This window comes from Callorhinchus milii, unplaced genomic scaffold (genome assembly GCF_018977255.1).
Source record: "Callorhinchus milii isolate IMCB2004 unplaced genomic scaffold, IMCB_Cmil_1.0 Scaffold3, whole genome shotgun sequence".
Classification (NCBI taxonomy): domain Eukaryota; kingdom Metazoa; phylum Chordata; class Chondrichthyes; order Chimaeriformes; family Callorhinchidae; genus Callorhinchus; species Callorhinchus milii.
In genome coordinates, this window is record NW_024704744.1 from 64,771,216 (window position 1) to 64,794,272 (window position 23,057).

Sequence of the window (23,057 nt, forward strand, 5' to 3'; positions counted from 1 at the left end):
CTCTTCCCCCTCCTCGCTCCCTCCCTTCCCTCCCCTCACCCTGACCATTTCCCCCCTCCTCGCTCCCTCCCTTCCCTCCCCTCACCATTTCCCCCCTGCTCGGGTCATGACCCAACTGTGCAGCGCCTTGGGACGTCCTCCTGACGTGAAAGGCGCTTTATAAATGGAATCTTGTTGTTGTTGTTGTTGATGAGCAGTGCCCTGGAGTTCTGCCGACTGCCTGGTTCAGGAACCAGAGTACTGAGGCCACCAAGAGGCTTGACTCGGTTCCAATATTCCAGGTAACTTCCTGACATCAGTCGTGAAATTGCCCTTTACTACTCTGAAATGATGTCCTCTCGTTCTACTGTCATGATGCATCCTCTAACACTGGGGATCATCCTGTATGCTCTCCTACAGGCAAGACTGGCAAGAGACAAAAATTGGGGAGTTAAATCGATGTTGGCCTATATTCTAATGTCGTGGTGACCAGAACTGTATCCAGTATTCAAGGTGTGGTCTGACCAGAGCACTGTACACCTGGGTATGACATCTGGGATCCAACCTCAACTGATTTAATAATATAGCCCAGCATCCTGTTTGCCGTGTTTATTGCTTAAAGCGTTTGATGTTGAATGACTTATCTGTTAGTTCATTTTAAGAATTTATTGCTGTGTTTCGTTGATTATGACAGTGTAGAATCTCTCTGTGCCATAAAAGTTCTCTGCTGGGTGAGTGGGGAAATGCATCTTATGGTGAAGAACTGAGCCCTCCCCCACTCACCACACACATGCTCACAACTTCACATCCTCACACACACTCACTCCTTCACACAAACAAACGCACATACTCACACCTTCAGACACTCAAATGCTCACACCTTCACACACCCACATGCCTTCACACACACACTGACACCTTCACATACACACACCTTCACATACATACGCACACACTGACACCTTCACATGCACACATATTCACACATTCAAAAACATACACTCACACGCTCACACACACCTTCACGCTCACACACGTGCACAACACATGGCTTCAGTATCTATTGGCTATAGAGGAGAAGAAAAATCACCTCAAGTTCCTAGATATATGGGGTAAAATTCCACTTGGGTTTATTCTATTAATATAGATTTATTCTATTAATATAATATTTTAGATTGTCCATAATTCAGAAGTCATTGGATTCAGCCATAATTGAATCTGCAATAATAACAATAATAATCCTTGCTTTTGATACAGTGCCTTATCACGTCATTGAGACGTCTCAAAGCTCTTCACAGAATATGCTGTAAAGTTAAGTGACTGTATATTTTGTGGGCGAAACAGAAAACCCTGGAAATTCTTAGCAGTATATGCATGGCGAGTAAGCGAGCGTGGGTAGTCAGGTGAGGAATGGGTAAACGTAGACTGTGATCCCCCCTAATGGCCAAATATTAGGCGGATTCTCACTGCTCGAAGCATGAAGAATGACCATTTAAGTGAGGTATCAGAAGACTGATGGCATCTACCAGAACTAAACCCAAGTAAGAATCAAGGGGAGGAGGAAGAAAGTTTAGTTTGAGGGAAGCACACACCGTTTAGTAATAATATAATCCTTGCATTTGATGTAGACATTTTCATGTCAGGGGATTGTTGCAAAGCAGTTCACAGGCTTTGCTGTAATAATAATAATCCTTGCATTTGATATAGCGCCTTATCACATCTTCGAGACATCTCAAAACGCTTCACAGAATAGACTGTAAAGTGAATTTACTGTATATTTTGTGGACGAATACAACAACCAATTTGCATTCAGCAGCAATGTTCCATGAAACAGCAAATGGCCAATTGCATCTGAGGGATTGATGGCCTGGACACTGAGAGAAACTCCCTTCTCTTTTCTAACAGTGCCATGGGATCTTTCACATCCACCTGAACATACAGAAATGATAAACCTACGTACATTGAGAACAATGGGTGTTTTACGTCTTCAGGAAAGATGATTCAGATTGCACTCCGAAATGGTGAGGGATGTCATTCAGGGAAATCGAGGATATATCCTTTGTTGCTGAGAGCTTCAAGTCAGAAATAACTGATGTTCCCACAATATTACCACATTCTGATGTTGTTGAGATCATCCCCACATTAGTTCTGCTGCTCTCAGAGGAGACACTCACCATTTGGGAACACACTGTAATCTTTACAGCAAGGACATTTTGGTACAATTTCACAAACCACAAATGTGGTAGTCCTGTGAGATCACTGCCACGATTGCACTTCCTGGCATGTTACACATGATGAGGCTTAATTTTTTTTAAATGTGGTTTAAAACACAAATGCAAAGCATGAAGCCTCAAACAGTAACTCCTGAGAAGCATCTTGCTGCTCTGTGAGGGCTGAATGTCACACTTTGCCAACTGAGCAATGAGGGAGGCTCCAAAAAGCACGACTGTGTGTGCCTTAAAAGCCTCAGTCTTTACAGTGGCCCACAAAACACAACAGTCACACCACTTAACAGTGTATCTTGTGCACTGGGAGTCCTCCTGACATGAAAGCCAGTGTACCAATGTAAGGATTATTATTATTATTATGGTTGCGAACCACCATTAAAAGAAGCCTGAAATTGCTGTACGACAATACTAATAATAATTGCATTTGATATAGCACCTTTTTATTTTGTCGAAATGTCTCTAAGTGCTTCACATGATTTTATTCTTAAATGGTGTGACTATTTGAAGGCAAACATCTGATAAAAGTTAACTTCAAGGAATTATAACTGATCACATCTTCTGTTGTGAAGGAGTGAGGCACTACGGAGAGCCCTGGGAATGCGCTAATATGATTAATGTTTCTTTGCAGATGCTCGTACGCCCTCTGTACATATATTCCCATCTGTGTCACGACCCAATCACAGTGCACCCACCGAGTGCCTGTATCACATCAACAGGGGAAACAAAACAGATAGTAAATCGTTTTAAAGATAAGACTGAACGGAAGCATATTTCAGAATTAGGGAGGGTTTATTTCACATAAACAAATTTGATGAATTGTGGCTTTGAGAGAGATTTTTTAAAAAAAATAGCCTCAGCAACACAAACTGATTCAATGTAGATTCAAAACTTGGGGCTGCTTCAGTGGGTGAAGGGTGAATAGGCTTTGTGGTGGATTTGAACCATTTGCAAGGTCCCAGGTTAGATCCCTGGTCTATGCTGAGTTACCTGATCTCAGTTGGCGTAACAGTTGGCGCACTCAAAAGTACCTGAGCATCTCTGCTGGGAGGGGGGAAGGGATCAGCCAGTATTTTCCTGCTCCTCAATGCTGCTGGAAAGTGGATGTTGGTCAAGACCAGATTGAACTTCAACTGATGGGTATTGGTTTGTGGAGCTTTGCACAAGTTGAGCGCACAAGCAGAGCTTATTTCAACCCTGGCCTTAGGCTAGTCTGTGCAAAGCCAACCTCCTGCTCCCACTCTTGTCTCTTGGCCACTTGTGCTGCAGTACAGTACTGGGTGCAGATGGCAAAAGTCTTTGATGCCTTGTCCGAATGTGTGCTGAGCAGGGCTTGGTAGTAGAATATGAAAGGGATAAGAGCTGTGCAGTGTGAAATGGCCATTAAAAGCTGCTGCTTGACAACTAACAGCTAGCAACAGATTAGTGATGCAATGTGCCTTGCGATTAACTCTTCCCAACAATATGATTCAACATCTCACCCTGGGCCACGGCTCTTACCGCTGTGGAAACCGTTTATTGCTCAAAACATTCCCGACAAACAAATGTCTCAGTTATCTATCTTCCCAGGTTAGTTTATAGTTTCAAGATCATGATCATCTCAAAATGTTATTCCTTTATTGCCTTTCAATATTTATCATAAGATTAAACAAAGTCTAATGCTGAAAAGACAAGTTATGAACACACTCGACTTCCTCTTTAAAATGAATGATTCCTTTTTTTAATACCATAAACCCAAACATTAATTTGTTGATTCCTGCCAAAAATGGGCTTTGAAGCAATTTTTACTGCTTATGATAATCCTTGCATTTGATGTAGCACCTAACATGTTGAAATATCTCAAAGTATTTCATAACTAATTACTGCAAAAGTGTATTGTGTGTGTATTTGTAGGTGAGCGCAGCAGCTAATTTGCACACAGCAATATCCCACAAACAGACATGAAGTGAATGATCAGTTTTATCTGCAGGATTATTAGCCAGGCACCAGGAGAAACGTCTCTTTTCAAGTAGTGTCATGGGATCTTTAATGTACCATCTGAACAGGCAAACAGGACTTTGGTTCATCCAAAGGTTGGCACTTCGAGAATGCAGCACTCCTTCACCAATTCACTGGAATGTCAGCATAGAGTTTACATTCAATTTGCTGATACTGTATTGTTCCGAAATCAAGATAAAGTTATGTAATGTGTTTAGAGACTTATCTTGCTGTCTGGTCATGTTAAATGGAATAGAATAAGCAGTACTTCACCTGGATAAACACAAAGCGCAATATCAGGCACTGTACAGAGTAGCTACTGCAGCTTGGGTTGAAAAGGCTGTCCTCACCTAACATCCACACGGGCAGGGATCATTGGTTAGGCAAACGTGGCTGAATTTTGCCTTCTTAGCTTGGGGTTGTGGGCAGAGAGCAAGTGCTTCCATCACCACCTTGGTTGAGAGCAATAAACTGAGCACTGACAGAGGAGAATGAACGTATTAATCACTGGTCCTACTCACTATTCCTGACACCACAGTATAAATTTGTTTGAGAAATACCAATAATGCAAAAATATTAAAACGGTTCACACTCATTGCATTATTCACTTATATATGGACTGCAATTTAATATCAAAGAATGCTATGGTTATTATTTTAATCCAGTTATCAAAACTCTGTTGAACTTGGTAACTTAGCATTGTTGTGTAAAGCAGCATCTAAAGTCTGCTTCAGTCAATAAGCACTGCTTGGTCGGAGGGTGGAGGCAGAGTCTTATGCAGGAGATTGGAGCTGGTGAATGAAGACTGACTTTTCATATCCTTGGGAGTTGCTGTGGTCATTAAACTCCAGGGAACAATGAGCATTCAGTTAACTTGCCGTCAACAATGTCAAAAGGGCAAATCTAAATGTTTTTTTTCCCATGGTGACCTGTGCAAAATATGGCGTCACTATCATATAATGGCATTATATTCATGGCTGAGTATGTAACCTGTAGGTTATGAACCGGCCACATGTTTCTAAAGTGTTTGCGTGTCCTCTGATGGATTAACCGCTTATAATGACAAACGGAGCCGGCCTCAAGTCTGTTCGGAAACTGACCAACATCCTACATCTGATTGCCATTATATAAACTGACCGAATTATAAGATTGAATCTGCACAGGCATAAATCAGACTCACCTCGGGGGCTGGTCTCCTGCAGGACTGCATGGAGAAGCACAAGGCAGTGTAAAATGAAAGCAGACCACATTTTCACCCCTTCCCCTAACTGTCTGTTGCAGTCTTCCTCTCTGCTGTACTAATTGGTGCTGCCATGGATAGGAGTTGTGCACACAATTATTGATCTCTCAGATACACATATGGTTTTAAAAAAGAGCAAAAGATACCTGGCACATACATAATGGGCTGAAGGCCCCCTTCTGGACAGAACAGCTCAATGTTTTTATGTTTGTATGTCTACATGGACCTGGCTGATAGCATCTTCAACTAGTTATAGATTCTGTAATAAACAATTTTTCTCAGCCTCCATTTTGATGGTGGCAACAACTTTTAAGTTAATTTGATTTGCTATTAACTGAGAGTACCATCTTTAAAGGCTAATTTTCCAATTTTCCATTGATAATTGACATAATAAAAAATAATAATCCTTGTATTTGAGATAACACCTTTAACATCGGGAGGAAGTCTCAAAGAACCTCACGGAATTTACTGTGAAGTGTAGTGAAGGAAACGGCAACATCATCATCACTAATATTGACCAGTCACTCTGTGATATCTTTCTACAAATCACACCAACAAGAGGACACGGGTTCAGTGTTGCAAATGGCAATTTCAGTACAGATACTAGGAACTATTTCTTTACCCAGACTGTAATTTAATAGCTGGAATAGTTACCAGGAATGGTGATTGAGACCAGAATGCTGGACTTAATTACAACAATAATAACTGGCATTTACTATATATTGCGCCCTTCACGCAGGTAGTGTCTCAGTGTGCTTAATGGTGACAAGCTTTGCCAAGCCAGGGAATCATAGGCCCTGGTCAATTGTTTTAATGTTTTAATGGGAGGACAGTAGGATGTGTGTTCTGAGATCACATGGGCCAAAGAGCCTTCTTTATCCAAACAACAACAAAAACAAATTGAATTTATATAGCGCCTTTTATGTCGGGAGGATGTCCAAAGGTGCTGGAGAGTCAAGGGTTTGCACCCGAGCTGGGAGCTAGATTCAAGAGGGATGGAGAGCAAGGGATTGGAGTTGGGAGGATGACCAAGGCAGATCAAAAGAATGTCTTGAGACGTGCCTTGAAGGAGACAAGGGAGGGAGCGCTGCAGAGGGACTCCGGGATGGAATTCTAGTGGGTGGGAGCAGAAAGGTTGAAGGCCCGACCACTGGCTTCCATATGTGTGTATCTGACACATCCATATTGTGCCCACTTTGTAAAGCTTGCTCATCCATGCCTACTATAGGCTGATTGACAGCCGTTTGCCCACCCAGGCTGGAAGGATTAATTGGCAAGATTTGGAGAATAAATTTAACCCATTGAAACTATTAATGCCTTTCTTCCCTTTTAGGCACCGAAATGCTAATGTGGTCCTTAAAGGGTTAATTGTATAACTTTATTTTTCCCTCTTTGAAAATGAGATCATTTGAATGAAAACAGAAACCTGAGAGCATTATAGTAACAACAAATTGCTGTTTCCTCCCTATTAAAACATCACTGTGATCCAGTAAAAATAGTTCCCGACAAGTATATTAATTGGACATTGTTTTTTGTACAAAGTGCTTTATGGAAGCTTATAATCTGGTGCTTACACTCTGACTAAAGGCGAGAGATTGATTTTGTTCCTGCATCGATTTTATTTGTCTCAAATCCTTTCTCCATGGTTCAGTAGAAAGCTATAAACTGATTTTTCTCTTCCTGTGAGTCTCATGCAGATATTGGATTTCAGCGAGTCCGCAAGTTTGGAGCGCATGATAGCAAGCAGGTAGGCTAGGTAGCTTCAACACCGAGCAGGGGCAGTGAAGAAGCTGAATAACAATGAGATTAGTGTAGACAAAAGGGAGTTGCTCTGAGTGTCCAGGCCAACATCCCCCAAATAACAAAATGTTCAACAAATGATATCCTCTCTATCCGTGATCAGGGCTCCCTCTGCCTCCTCATCCTCCAGGACCTCTCCACCGTGTTTGACATAGTCGATCACGCCATCCTCCTCCGCTGCCTTTCCTCCGTCATCCACTTCAGTGGGACCGCACTCGCTTGATTCGAGTCCTACCTTACAAAAGGCCAGCACTACATTCCTGCAAATAGCTTTTCTTCTCGCTTCCACCCGATCACCTGCATGGCACCCAAAGATCCATGCTTGGCTCCCTACTCTTCCTCATCTCTATGTTCCCTCTCAGTAATGTCATTCACAGAAACGGGGTTAACTTCCACATGTATGCGGATGACACTCAACTCTACTTTTCCACCTCCAGCTGTGACCCTCAGTCCCCTGATGTTCTGTCAGCTTGTCTGTTGGACATCAAGAGCTGGATGAGCACAAATGTCCTGCAGTTAAACACCAACAAGATAGAAGCCATACCCTTTGGCTCCCGTCGACGTCTTCTGTCCCACGGTTCCAACCTCCTCAACCTACCCAACCTGTCCTTAAAACTCTCCAAACCCATGCACAACTTAGGCAACAGTTTCAATCCTAATTATCCTTCCTCCCCCAAATCTGGTCCCTGACCAGCACCGCTTTCTTCCACTTCCACCACATTGCCCATCTCCGACAATTCCTCACTGCAAAAACTGCCGAAACCCTTGTCCATGTCTTTGTTACCTCTCAGCTGGATTACTCTAGCACCCTCCTTGCCGGTCTCCCTTCTTCCACTATTCACAAAATTCAGCTCATTCAAAACTCTGCCGCCCACATTCTCACCTGCATCAAACTTTGTACCCCGATTACTCCAGTCCTCGCCAAACTCCACTGGCTCCCTGTCCCAGAGCAGATCGACTTCAAGATCCTCACTCTAGTGTTTAATCCCTCCCTGCCTTGGCACCCCCCTATCTCTCTAACCTCCTCTCTCCCCACAGCAGTACCCACTGCCTCTGCTCTACTGGGTCCGGCCTCCTCCATGTCCTCCAAATCCTCTGCTCCACCATCGGCGGCCGTGCCTTCAGCCACAAGGCCCCGAAACTTTGGAACTCCCTCCCTCAACCCCCCACCTCGCCCCCTCCTTCCCCATCTTCAGGTTACCTTCCCCCTCCCCCTGGCTCAGCCTCAGGCTCCGTCATTGTTAAGCGCTCGGAGGCACCGCCGGCATGGAGGATGCTATATAAACGCAAGTTGTTGTTGTTGCTCATTGCTTCATGACTGTTTGGAGGATATTGATGTATGCAAACTGGCTGCCACTTTCACCTACAAAGCACACAGTTCGCCCTCAAAATATACAGTCAATTCGCTTTACAGTATATTCTGTGAAGCGCTTTGGAACGTCTCCAAGATGTGATAAGGCGCTATATCAAATGTAAGGATTATTTATTATTATAGTTTTAAATCCTGTGAAGTGCACTGAGACATTTTGACTGCATGATCAGATGACATATCAAATGCAAACATTATTATTATTTTCCCTAAGTACTTGCCACGGATCTATCCCCCCACTCTTTTTCTCACTCTCTCACACACACATACTAGGTTGACTGTATTTATAGCTATATCTAAAGTCATATTCTCATGAAACATTGTACAGTAAAAATAAATCTTTTAAGGATTCGCCTTTCACTAGCTTCACTCTGATTTTAAGGTTATGTCCTCGTGTTTTGGTTTCTCTGAGTAAGATGTTCCCGCCATAATTATTCCCTGGTAATTTGATTGTTCCTATGCTGATTCCATTTCACTGAATAGCTGAGCCTCACAGGGGGAAAAGACCGAAGACTGTGCAACAGTTTGATTCCTGGTCTGTGCTGAGTCAGCTGGTGTGGTGCCACTACGGCCACTAAAACTTTGGTTATGGTTGGAAAAATTCAGCCGAGGTTCCTGGTGCTGATCTGGCTGACATGAGTATGTTGGTCTAAGGTATTGGTTTCCATCTCCACATGGCCATATAGCCCTCAGCAATCATTGTCGGGGCTCTTATGTAAATAATAGCTACTTGGTGAGGTACTTTGTACGGATCACTACTACAGCAGATTTATCTAATGAGCCAACAGAAGAGCTTTCTGCCCTTGCTCAATGTCTGTGGAGTCCTGTAGCTCAGTGGTTAGAGCATTTGCTTTGCAAGCGAGAGACCTGAGTTCAATTCCAGGCAGAGGGCGAAACCTTGGGCAAGTTTCCTTACTCCACACGCCTAATAATAATCCCTCCAAAAACAAAACAATATTAAATTGGTCATTTTCAATCCACGACTGTTTGTGGGACACTGTTGTGCGCAATTGGCTGCCGCGTTCTCCCACAAATATACAGTCAATTCACTTCACAGTATATTCTGTGAAGCGCTTTGGGACGTCTAGAAGACGTGAAAAGCGCTATATCAAATGCAAGGATTATTATTATTTCCAGGATATCAGTGTAAAAAAGTATTATTTCTGTCTGCTCTGACATGGCTTAAGTCCTGTTGAATCTGACCTTCAGATAAACCACTTCTGTGTTCATGACAGAATAGTGAGGATAGTGTGTGTTTTCCATGACGGTCTAATGATAGTGAGGAAAGGAATATAAATATAAGTTCTCCTGAGGTCTACGAGCTTTCCCTACTAGATAAGCACTTGTGCAATCTGTGTGAGTGTGGTCATTTTAATACAAAAGCAGTAAGCAAACCCAAAGCCTTCAACTTCTTGGTGCTTTGATACACCAGTTGTGAATAGGGTTTTGTGACAATGTAACCAGCTCCTACACTCAAGCTCTGACAGCGTTCTCACATTTGATAGAAAGCAGGTCTCGTGTGTGATTCCTGACCAGTTTGAAACACCTTATGAGAAAATGACTTTTTTAAAATCTTCTAATCACATCAGAGACTGAAACGAGAGAGAGAGAGACTGAGTCAGCCATTACTGTACTTTCTTGTTTGCCCAAACTAGAAATGGTTAAACAACTTCTGAAGCAGTAAATTAAGCTTCTGATAAATGATTGTTTCTCATGGGAGCCATGAGTTTGAAAATAACCCACCACTATACAAAGAAAGAAAAAAAAATCATGGCTGAGGAGTCCAGTAGAATTTGTACTCTTTGTTTCCTGTTTCTGTTCAGGCCTCTGATCAGGAAATGTTTAAAATCTGTATGGGTATTACTGTGAATTAATGGCTGCTGTTGCACAGTCTTCGGGGAACATTCCCTGCCAACAACAACATGGATTTTGTCAGCACAGGGCCTGTGATTTCCAGATAGTATTGGATGCCCATGGGAATGATCGAACGGCCTACACACCAGTGAGATCATAGCCTCTCAGCACTTTCCCTAAACCCCCAGGTTGGCTGAAGCTGACCTTGGCCGGGCTCAACATCCCTGACATCAGCTAGGAGTGCAGCTGGTGAAGTCACACCCAAACCTAGATACTGAGTGTCAGTGGGTGTGACACGTGGGAATGCTACCTCTAATGCTTGATGGAATCCTTACGGTAAGTAAACAGCAGCACATTGCACCCTGCTGGCATTTCTATCAACTGCATGTTGCCAAAGTGATGATGCAGCCTCACTCTCTGAAGTTTTTTTAGCTCCATGTTAGAGTGTTGCTGGTGTCTAATCTGAATTGCGCTGAATCTTGAAAACAGAATCGGGCTCCTTCCAATTGTTTTCCTCCTATTCTCTCCTTTCTTGGAGACATTAGGGTATGGTTCAACAGCCACTAGCACTGCACTTTTGCACCTTAATAATTTGGCTTGTAAGATGATGTTATGTTTGATATAGCTCTTTTCACATCTTCTAGATGTCTCAAAGCACTTCGCAGTACTGTAAAGTGAATTGACTGTATATTTGTGTACAAAACGCAGCAGCCAATTGCACACAGCAGTGTCCCACAAACAGTCGTAAATTGAAGTGACCAATTTATCATTGTTTTTTTCCTGAGGGATTATTATCAGGCGTGTGGAGTAAGGAAACTTGCCCAAGGGTTCACCCTGCCAGGAATCAAACCCAGGTCTCTCGCTCGCGAGGCGAGTGCTCTAACCACTGAGGTAGGTGTTAATAGCAGCCTGGAACATACAAATATGAAATCATAATTATAAAAATGCTCTTATTCACTTCTCACCTCCACTTCTCCTTCCATGATGCTGAGCAGGCGAAGAAGATCATCTTTGGAAAGTTCCATTAGTTTTTTCCTTCGTTCGCTTTCTTCTATGGACCTTGAGTGCTTCTTCACAGTGCCTGATATGGCCACCAACTTTTTTCCATCGCTTTGCCGATGTGCTTTTTTCTTCTTTTTGCTCCCAATACAAGCGTCTTCCCTTTGCTCACGATTGCTGCTGTTTGGTTGAGTGCTTGATCCATGCTCGTGGGTTGCACATTCCGCACTACTGCTGCGAGACCTCATCCCAATCTACGTTGGATAGAAAGACAGGTGAGTAGCTGCACTGTGTGAGTGGGCAACAGTTGGGTCCATTTTCAGTCACGTTAAAAGTGCACAAAAGCAACAAGAAGTTATGAGCTTGACCTTGGTTTCCCTGGTAACCAGAAATGTAGACTTCCTTATAACTCTGCTGACTCAGATAGCTTATTAGATGTCAAAAATACAGTAGAAGTCTAATGATGGGCCACTTGTTCAAAAAGGAATATTAGCATAGCAGGAATGACTCGTTCACAGTTTATTGAACTGGAATGATTGGATGAATGGAATACACTGGTTCCCACATTTGCTTATCTACTCAATTTCTCTTTTCCATTTCCTTCTATTAATTCTCTTTTATTTTTATACATTTACCTCCTCAGGAAGGCACCCATGAAGGGATGAAGTACCTATTTACACACTGAAGAGGGCGCTGTAGCTGCGTCAACAACTATTGTGCATTCACTCCCTCCCAACAGTCTCGCCCTTAGAGATGTGACTGATGCTGCATTTAGCTTGCACCTCCTATATCAAGAGGAGAGATACAATATTTTTGTATTTGGCTGTGTGTTCGGTTGCCTTCCTACCCTCACCACCTCCATCCCTGCTCAGGCTCCCACTCCATCTCTACCCAAGAAGCTTCCAAGTAAAAGAAACCCATTTGTTACCTCATTGGGAAGCGCCAGATAAAATCATGCGGATGCTTTGAGGATTAGTTTTTATTTATAATAATTTAATTCTTATTTTGTTAAATAAACATCATGATAAAGAAACCTGTGCATTCAAAGTTACAGACTTCAGGCAGTCACAAGATCGATAGCACATGTGCTTACTTCAAAGGCGGATAATGTGCCTTTCTTACGTATGTCGCAATGATCCTAACAGAGTGTATGTTACGCCTGCTTTCTTCAAGCTATTCAGGTGCCATTATATCAAGAAAAATAATCATTGCATTGTGTTGTGCACAATGAGATCAAAGTCGTTTCCATAAATTTCAAGGTGGTACTTTGATCTTGTGGTTTATATGGTGAAAAGCTGCCTGAACCCTTTCATTGTAAGCATGACTCATGTCCATCGATCATTGGGTATAAAGCAACTCTACTAATATGTTCAACGAATTGGATGTGTTACACTGGCTCATTCACAGGAGGATTAAAGGAAAACAGTGAGGAAAATACAGGTCCCAACCACACTGGAGACACTTTGTGAATGGGATGGTGTCCATGGAAATGGTGCTTTTGTGGTCATTATGGCTTGACCAAAACCAATCCAGGCCTTTCTCACCCTCATTCAAATCCTGGAGATGCAGCCACCACACCGTTCTCTACACCCTGACATGGTGGAACATGTCGTTGTCAAAAAATAAGAGCATAAAGGGAAACATTGCCTCAGCTAGAGAATTTACCAGCCAGCGATCATAATGGAGGAATGAGCTCAGGTTCACCTCTGTGATTGCCCACACAGTTGCTCCACTTTATAGTAAATCCTGTGAAGCACCTACAAGATTTTCAGACAATGTGGGTTTGGATGATACTTGTAATAATAGTGAACTTATTGTAACGCAATTGCATACATCATCATTATAATAGATTATTGGGGATTCAAAGCAATGGACATAATGGTAACGACAGCCGGTTTAGAGTCCCCATTGCCGTGTGCACAGGAAAGTTTGGAACAAAAGCAATAATCTACATCAATAGACCAATAACAACTATCCTAACCTGAGGGAAAGTTCTGCAAAGTTGCCATGACCTCCAAAGGCAAGTCAATGAAACTTGAGAATCTCAATCTATTCTTACACCTGAATTACTCAATCCCTGACTGGATACATTCCACTGGTGCCATTCCCATGGAACCAGCTGCACACAAACTAGTTGTATTGTGGTCCATAATAATAAGATAGCCTAGAGACAGGGAACAGGATGTAAATACCATAGCCCCCAAATTCCACCAAGTAAGCCAATAAAACTATTTTGTCTCAATATTTTAAGTTCATGCAAGATTATGGAAATCTTAATCTGGAAGTCACTTGTTTTAGGAACTGCAGATAAAACCAATATTCCAATATTGTACTGTTGAGATCAGTCACATACAGCACTTTGCCAGGGTGAGTGTCAATGACTTGAAGATCCTTCATTGTACAAACATTGCAATGGCGAGCTTAACAAGGCAAATGTTAAAATCCAGTACATTTCGGATACAACACTTAATATTTCAGTGACGGAGGGCGGTGAGTGTATGGGGTGGGGAGTGGGGGGGGGATTGGGGATTAATTATACAACAGATGGCATTGTCTACGGGTTACCTGGACCATTTGTGCCCGCTGATGGGTATCTTGTGGAGTCCTGTAGCTCAGTGGTTAGAGCACTCGCAAGCAAGCAAGGCACCTGGGTTCAATTCCAGGCAGGGAGAAACTTTGGGCAAGTTTCCTTACTCCACACGCCTAATAATAATCCCTCCAAAACAAAACAATAATAAATTGGTCATTTTCAATCCACGACTGTTTGTGGGACGCTGCTGTGCGCAATTGGCTGCCGTGTTTCGCCCACAAATATACGGTCAATTCACTTTACAGCATATTCTGTGAAGCACTTTGAGATGTCCAGAAGACGTGAAAAGCGCTATATCAAATGCAAGGATTATTATTATTATTATTCCCTCACTACCCCTGGGGTATTGAGTAAAATTCCCACCCTTACCCCCGCCCCAGCTGAGATCAGCTAACTCAGCACAAGCCAACAAATGATCCCAAGGTATTGCTGGTCTGAATAACTCAGATCCACACTGGACAATGCCTTTTACTAACAGATTTTTAAGAAAACTCACTGATTTAGTTTAAAATCTTAATGGTGTTTTCCATAGTTTTCAAAAGCTATGCTCCTTTGCTATTTGTGGTACTGTGCTTCAAAACATACTCTCTCATAGCAGGAAATTTGATACAGTAAACAGAGATAAACAGAAGACAGTAAACATATAGCAACTATGTAACATTTAATTTTAATGGCTTTGTTCAAGGGAAAACTTTCAAAATAAATTTCTGAAACGAAGCAAGATTTTCTGAGGCAGAAGTGTGAGACCAGCAAAGCACAATGTTGGTCGATACATGTGGGAGAAAGTTACCAGGGACGTGATATAGCTGCACAGCCCCAACAAACTGCCATTCAGAGAGAGTAAGGGGAAGTTAGAGAACGTGAGAGAGACGTCTCCAACAAAGAGATATAAAGTTAGACAGAGACAGAGAGTCAGAGAGATGAGTGTCTCAGAAACATAAATCCATAGTGTGAAAGCCAGAGAGAGAGGGACAGACAGAAAGCATTGGCACCATATTCTACGATAGTGAGAGTATAGACCCCTTGATGGAAGAAGTTTTTGGATCAGACTGTAGACAATTTGGACTTTATATGATAACCCATAATCCAAACCATTTCTATGTCCAAAATATGGCCAGACTCAATTCACACAGATAATGGGCTCTCTTCAGCATGAAACAAAACACAAACGGTGTTTGTATGTGGAATGCAAGTCTCTAGGCAAGCTTTATTTTTGTATTGGGGATTTAGAAGCCATCATTATTGTAAACTAATTTAACACCCATTTCTAATGGTTAGTACAATACAATTTACATAGACTCTTTCACGTCGGGAGGACGTGTTAAAATGTTGGATGGGCAGCTTAGCTGAGAGTGGGATGTAATGTAATGCAGTAATGGTAATGTAACGCTAAAGTTAAAAATATTGACCGAGCCGCCAGCTGTGCATAGGTCCAGCTGTTTTGCACATGCACAGGAACAGGGTCTGGATTAATTTAGATTGGCTGAGGGCTGCTTACAAAGATCCTCATAAGCCATTTCAAACTGTAGCACCACATTAGTTCCTGTTATTGTCAGGAGACAGTTACTGTCAGTCCAAAGAGCAAATTTACATCATAGGCTCAGAGCGGTGTGTGTGAGGAGGGGAAGGTTGAACATTAATGAAAAACAGTCCAAAGCTGATGTAAGGCTAATAGAATAAGAGTAAACATTAGACTAAAACCTCACAAAAACACAAGTGCATGAGTTGGATGAATGCCATATTTCAGGAAATGAGCTCAACATTACTGATGTAACTGCATCCACGCACCAACCATCCCACCCCACCCCTTCCTTAAAAATGAACAGAATAATGTAACAATGTTAATAGGGTTGAAGATGTAACATTCACAAATGATATTGCTGTGCTTATGCTCATGTGAGACATGGAGATGTCAGCCTGGCTCAGTTGGCAGAACTCTTGCCTCCCTTACGACTGACTCAGAAGGTTGTGGGTTCAAGCCCCATGTCAGGACTTGAACTCATATAATCTAAGCTGAATTTCCAATGCAATACTGGGGTGTATTGATTGTAAGAGGTCCCATTTTTTGGATGAGACCTTAAACTGAAGACCTGACTGACAATTTATATGGATGTTAAAGAAAAAAGAGGGATTTTTAACAATTAACTGGCCAACAATCCCCCAAATAAAATTGGTTAATCGTTTCATGGCTGCTCTTGGGACATTTCTGTACACAATTCGGCTGCCAGGTTTGCCTACAAATACAGTCACCCCACTTCACAGTAAATCCTGTGAACCTCTTTGAAATGCCCTCTTGACATCAAAGGCACTATACCAAAGGCAAGGATTATTATTATTATATGTAATGTGTTTTTACTGTTGGGTCATTTCAGGAGTGAGTAAGGATCAAAAGGGACAACTGTCTCCATCACTGGCGGAAGAATGGGAGTGCGTTGCCTTCTGACACTCGTCCAGGATTCTGAACCATAATAATAATCTCACAGCACCTTTCATGTGGGGAGGACATCTCAAAGTGCTTCACAGGATTTACTTAAAGTGTCACCCACAAATCACAAAGCACTCCACTTTACAGTATACCATCTAAATGCTTCCATGGTCTTGTCCAACCTACCTCTGCAACCTCCTTTACCCGTACCAATCTGGCCTTTTTCTTCACTTGGCTGAGACTGGCTTTCTCCACGTTCCCCACTCTATTTGCCCCACCTTTGGCAGGTGGGTTTTAAGCCACTTGGCGCCCACTCTCTCTAACAATTCCAAGTCCTTCTAACCTGGTCCCTCCCTCTCTTCTTTCAAGATTTTCCTCAAAACATATCATTGACCGCACTTTGTCATCTTCCCCTCCTCACCATCCTCAGCTCCAAAGAGTAAGGCTTTCATCTTGTCAATATTTAGTTGCAAGAAGTTTGCGCATGTCCAGGCCCTGAAGTCTGTCAGACAAGCCAACAGAACATCGGTGGACCTGGAGTCGCAGCTGAAGGAGGAGAAGTTTACCCCAGGTCAGTGGATGAGATTGCCAAGAGATGCATGTAGATTGCATGTAGATGAGGAAGAGAAGGGAGCCAAGGATGGAGCCCTGGGGTACCTCGCAGATGGGTGGGGGTGGGAGGAGAAACTGTTCGAGATAAAGTGATGGTGACTGTAAGGTAGGACTCAAACCAGGCTAGTGTGGTCCCACTTAGGTGGATGAGAAAGGAGAGGTAGTGGATGATGAGGATGGCGGGGTCGACTGTATAAGTATATTCTGTACTTACAATGCAAACGGCAATGTGGTATCGCATGCAAAAAGAGGATTCACCGAGTACGTTTTATGAATAGTAGTTCCTCCTTGAAGACATTCAAAATACTGTATAATGTAGTGCATTTTAGTCAGTGGAACACAATTGGTGTTGTTATCTTTGCTGTAGTTCTCAGTGTCCCAGCAGAAGCTGGGAGGTTTAGGACCAGTTTTTGCGTGTTTCTTGGTGAAATCTGCCATGAGATGGAACTCAGAGCACCACACCTACTCTAGTATTTCCTCCCCAGTGCATATTCTCCAGTATTGCTGATTTCTCTGCCCTTTATGTGGAAATTCTAGATTAATTTCCTTTTCTAGGCAGAACAATCACTGCCCTCCATAGGGCATTGGGAAGCTGGAATAGATCACATGGCTGGGAGAGCAGTTGTTCAGGATTTACAGCTGTTCATTTTGTATTTGTAACAGACTATCTACACTATCTATACCTATCATGGCAATTAAACAAGCTCAGATCTTTTCTGGTTCTATCTCAGCACTCTGTGTCTGAATACTGACACCCTTTATGCAAAAAAAACAATTCAGCTAAAGGTACAATCCCACTGATAATACTTATGTTCTGCAAACTCTTTTTCAATGTTTTGTGTTTATTTTTCTTCCGCTGACTCACATGGAATTACACTTCAAAGTATTCTCACAACCAGAAGCCCCAAATTGCACGTAGTCCACGCCCACAAGACCATTTGTCTTAACATTTAAGAATTGCACAGAATTGTGGAAATTGTGGGAAATTCTTCAATTCAGGCTCTTTTTATTAACTATGGAAAACCTGCTTGAAAATTAAAGAGCTGAATTTAAGACTTTTCTTTAGACTAAATGGGCTTACAGGCTAGGCTACAACAAGGTGGAACTTTGACCCTCTAACACTCTTCAAATATATAAAGGAACCATAATGTTTCTTCAAGCCAAAGTCCTGTTTTGTTTTATCCTGTATTTAATAAATGTATTCATAATAACTGGCGCTTTATGTTTAAAACATCTCGGTACGCTTTACACTGATGGGGTCAGAGACTGAGCAAGGGAGATGGGAGAGGAGAGGCAGGAGGTGACTGTAGGTATGATTGAAGTTTACAATGCAGGATTAAAGTACAGACACAGAGAAGGGTGAGAAGCAAGGGTAAAGGGAGGACGTTCCAAAGGTTAGGGGCGTAGCAGCCAAGCAAGAGCAATTGAAAATACAACGTGCTCTTCATTTCATTACTGTTCAATCCAGTTTTGAAAGCTTGGTTTTGAAACTGTGATCTCAATTGGAAGCAATTTGCAAACATGTAGTCTGACCTGTACATGACACAGAGTGAAAGGAGAAATGTATTATCTCAAACTTATATCCACAGATAAAAGCAATATCTTTGGAGTCTAAACCCTGAGCAACATAATTTATTGTGTTGTTACATGAATGTTTATAATGCTTTTTTCCCATCTGTAGATGTCAGTAGTGCATTTTTTTTCAATGGAGGATTTATCATTTGTTTTGCCCATGTATATGTTTGCTTTCTGGGACTGAAGTCTTCATCATTTCTTTGTGTATCTGAACTGAACGCAGTTTGTCAATGAACCTACCAGTTGTTTGCACCCAGCACATATTTCTGGTTCAAATTTATGAACAAACCTGAGTATGAATAGTGTAATTTAAAGAAGTGGAGTTCTGTAACTCAGTCGTTAGAGAACTCGTCTCACAAGTGAGAGACCTGGGTTCGATTCCCGGCAGGGTGAAACCTTGGGCAAGCTTCCTTACTCCACACATCTGATAATAATACCTCAAGAAAAAAAATAATAAATTGGTCACTTCAATCCATGATGGACACCGCTGTGCGCAATTGGCTGCCACGTTTCACCCACAAATATAGTCAATTCACTTTACAGCATACTCTGTGAAGCTATTTGAGACGTCTATAAGACGTGAAAAGCACTATATCAAATGCAAGGATTATTATTATTATATTCAGCACTGATGTGCCAACGTGTAATTTAAAGAAGTTATAATGCAATACATCATAAGAGGATAGGATGTCAGCCTAGCTCAGTTGATCACAGTCTTGCCTCAGAGTCAGAAAGTTGTCGGAAACCTGAAGTTTTAATGCAGTGCTGGGAGAGATGACATGTAAATTTCCACATGTATGCGGATGATACCCAACTCTATCTCTCGGCCTCCACCCTCAACTCTAGGACTACTGGCGTCCTGACCGACTGGTTGTCTGACATGAAGCCCTGGACGAGGGACAACTTTCTCCAACTCAATGTCAGCAAGACTGAGGCCCTCCTGATTGGCTCACGCCAGCGCCTCCGCACCTCGGGCGCTGGCAGCATTAGCATCCACGGCTGCACACTCAACCTCACGAAGCCAGTCAGGAACCTGGGTGTCTTGTCTGACCCTGAACTGTCCTTTCTCCCCCACATCCACGCCATGACCGGCACTGCCTACCACCACCTCCGCAACATTGCCAGATTCCACCACTACCTCACCCCTCAGGCTACTGAAACCCTCACCCACGCATTCGTCACCTCAAGGCTTGATTACGGGAACTCCCTCCTCATCGGCCTTCCCAACTCTTCCTTCACAAACTGCAGATCATCCAAAACTCCACAGCTCGTGTACTCTCACGCACCAGGCTCCGTGACCCCATCACTCCCACCCTCACCCGACTCCACTGGCTTCCCATCCCTCAGAGGATCGAATTCAAGATCCTCGTCCTCACCTTTAAGGCCATCCATGGCCTTGCCCCCTCCTACCTCTCTGACTTGCTGACTCCCTACCAACCTGCCCGCTCCCTCTGTTCAGCGGGTTCCGCCTGCTCCATGTCTCCCACCCGACCCGCCCTACCATCGGTGACCGGGCTTGCAGCCTCTCTGCCCCCACACTCTGGAACTCCATCCCATGGTCCCTTCACCTCACTTCCTCCCTTACTTCCTTCAAGGCCGGTCTCAAGACCCTTCTCTTCGATCGTGCCTTTGGTCTCCCTCCCGCCTCTCTGCCTTCCCTCACCCCTACACCACCCTTCCCCCATGCTCGGTTCCCAACCCCTCACTGTTCAGCGCTTTGGGACGTCCTCCTAACATAAAAGGTGCTCTATAAATTTAATGCTGTTGTCAGTTCAGGTGCACTTTAAAGATCCCACAGCACTGCTTGACAGGAGAGGAAATAGGAGTATCCTGTAGTCCTGGCCAACAATCTCCTACTTAAAATTGGTCATTTACTTCATGGCTGTTTGTGGGATATTGCTGTGTCCATAGCGTACAGGGAGAGAAGACTCCACTACCCCAGCATCTAACTCTGTCCCAGCATACATGTGTGGAAACATGTGTGAAAGCAGTTGCCGGCCTTATGCATATTATGGCCATGTGACCTGACAACCCGGTAGCCACTTTTATAATGCCCCCATTATAACCCTGTATGCCCAAGATCAGATTAACAAATGTTCTCTCCCTCCTTGTAGGGGGTCTAGATTTTTTCTATTTATCTAGTTTTACAGAGCATGCAGAATCTGGCAAATTCTTAAACCTCAACCTTAAATTGAAACCACTCTTCTGGAGTTCTTATAATAACTTACAGAAAATGTGCTTGAAAATAAAGGCTTTATTTAAGAATTTAACAAACTCTGGATACTGTGAAAAAATAAATCTAGACCCAGCTGGAATTTCTCCGGATTAGAGTCTGTTCATATGATTTTACAGTATATCCTGTGAAGTGCTTTGGGACACCCTCAGAGATGAAAGGCACTGTACCAAATGAATGGATTATTCCTAGTGTTCTTTGGTGCTTCAATTGAGGTCACTGAGGTGAGGTCACCAGCTCCGGAGATGAATCCTCCCATTATATAAGCTATATAGGTAAAGTGATGCCGAAAAGTTGCAAAGTAACACTGTATTCATGAAAATGATACTGTTTCAATTTATGTAAGGAAACCTTGATAAAATACTATCAGTATTGCACTACTCTTGTAACACATCATGATAAATCTTAAAGGTTCATTTCGCTCTTATAGAACCTGAAAGAATGCTTCATTCTGTCACCACTCACCTCACCGAGGAGCAAAAATAAATCTAAATCAAATGTAGAATTGGTAAAACAGAAAACATATTGTTGTTGTTCTACAAAACTCTTGACATGCCTAAGTCAAATCTGGCTTCCAAACATAAACTCAAAGCCTGGGGATTGCAGAGAATGTGGTTTTGTGTAAACATGGCACTAAATTGTTTATATCTGTATAATTTTATCACATCAGCAAAAAATGTGAATGTAAAATTTCTGCTGTTTTATTGCGCTGGTGCATTATAAACTAAGCCAAGTCGTGCTGTCTGAAAATTAGTTTTTTGGTGGGTCATAAGACTGAGTACCAAAAACTTTTACAAAAAAACTTAATGCAAACTTTTGGCAATATTGCCCAAGTGTTCTCTGTAGAACCTGACACAGCATTTGTTATTAAGTATGTGTTTAGGAGGTTTAAAACCAGATTGGACATAAAAAGGGAGTGAGACAGCTCCATTTATTCAATCTAATATTTCCCTCTATCACATTAACTTTCCCATTGTGACATCTTTTTGTATTTTTGGATACTTCTGTGGGTTTGAAACTAAGGACAGCATAAGAGAATATGAGACACAGGAGATATTCTATTGTGTGAAAGGCTGACAGACATATGGAACTAACTAACTACCAGGAGGAGATGAAACTAAAAGTACAAACAAAACATGATGGAGTGTGTTTGGTTTGGTGCATTAACCTGCTAAGAAATCGAGTGAGTGCTTCACCCTGGTTATTTGTAATTGTTCTTCAATTGCATTGACAATGACTGCCTTGGAGTTCGGTTGCTAATTCCTCAACAGTGGAAATATTCACAAGAGATACTTCTACTTGGTCTGTAGATTGAGTAAGTGTTGCCTCATTGTAGTTCTCTCTTCTTTCAGTAACTCCAAGCCCTGTGATACTTTGAATCGTTGGACATTGAAATCCCCAAAGTTAAAATTATTAACCTCCAGCTTTTCACAAGTTGTCTCATCACATGATCCCAATACAATTTCAGAAGTTGTGTACAAATATCGATCTTCTCTCTGTCCAGGGTCTAAACTGGTTCACACCTTCAAGAACAACAGCAGCAACTTGCATAGCACCCTTCATGTAGGTAGTGTCTCAGAGAAACTAAAAGTGGAGGAGCTTGACACTGAGCCAGGGAGAGAAGACCAGTGACTATGGGTGAAGAGAAAGGTCTTCAGGTGTGATCTCAAGATGGCAAGAAGAACTCTCTGGTCATAAAGTACCAGACAGTCTTGTTCATCTTGTAACCTTGCATAGTAAGCAGGAGTTCCTATTTCAATACATTTTAAAGGGGAAGCATCTCAAATTTGTCACACCATTGTAGCAATTTTTTTGATTAATCCCATTCCTCAGTTGGTTTTCCCTAAGGATATCCCTTGGCTTCCAGTAAAATCATTGCTCTCATCCACCCTTCACATGCATTTCTAAATTGGAGTTGACGCTGGAGAGATGAGGATGCCATTCATTTCAAATAGCCACAGCTCCGAGCAGCTGTAAGTCAACACCCCACATGGCATCTGTTGAAGAATTTGCCAATTTCACACTTGCAAACATTCTTCATTGTGTGTGTGTGTGTGTATGTGGGGAGGGCAACAAAGTTTTGTATGATCGCTGTGTTGTGGATCAGAATTGTAGTTTCACATTACAGGGACAGCATCTCACACTCCAGGAGTCAGATTCAATTGCAAAGCTTCCTGCA

General features: G+C 42.5%; 1 protein-coding gene across 1 annotated transcript in view; it reads right to left on the reverse strand.

The window, feature by feature from the left end:
- LOC103174876 (filamin-A-interacting protein 1) overlaps positions 1-23,057 on the reverse strand; it is a 102,176-nt gene that overhangs the window by 58,889 nt on the left and 20,230 nt on the right. The window contains 1 exon segment of the mRNA XM_042332877.1: positions 11,410-11,697. Coding sequence (XP_042188811.1) covers positions 11,410-11,691 — 282 coding nt within the window. The 5' untranslated portion in view covers positions 11,692-11,697.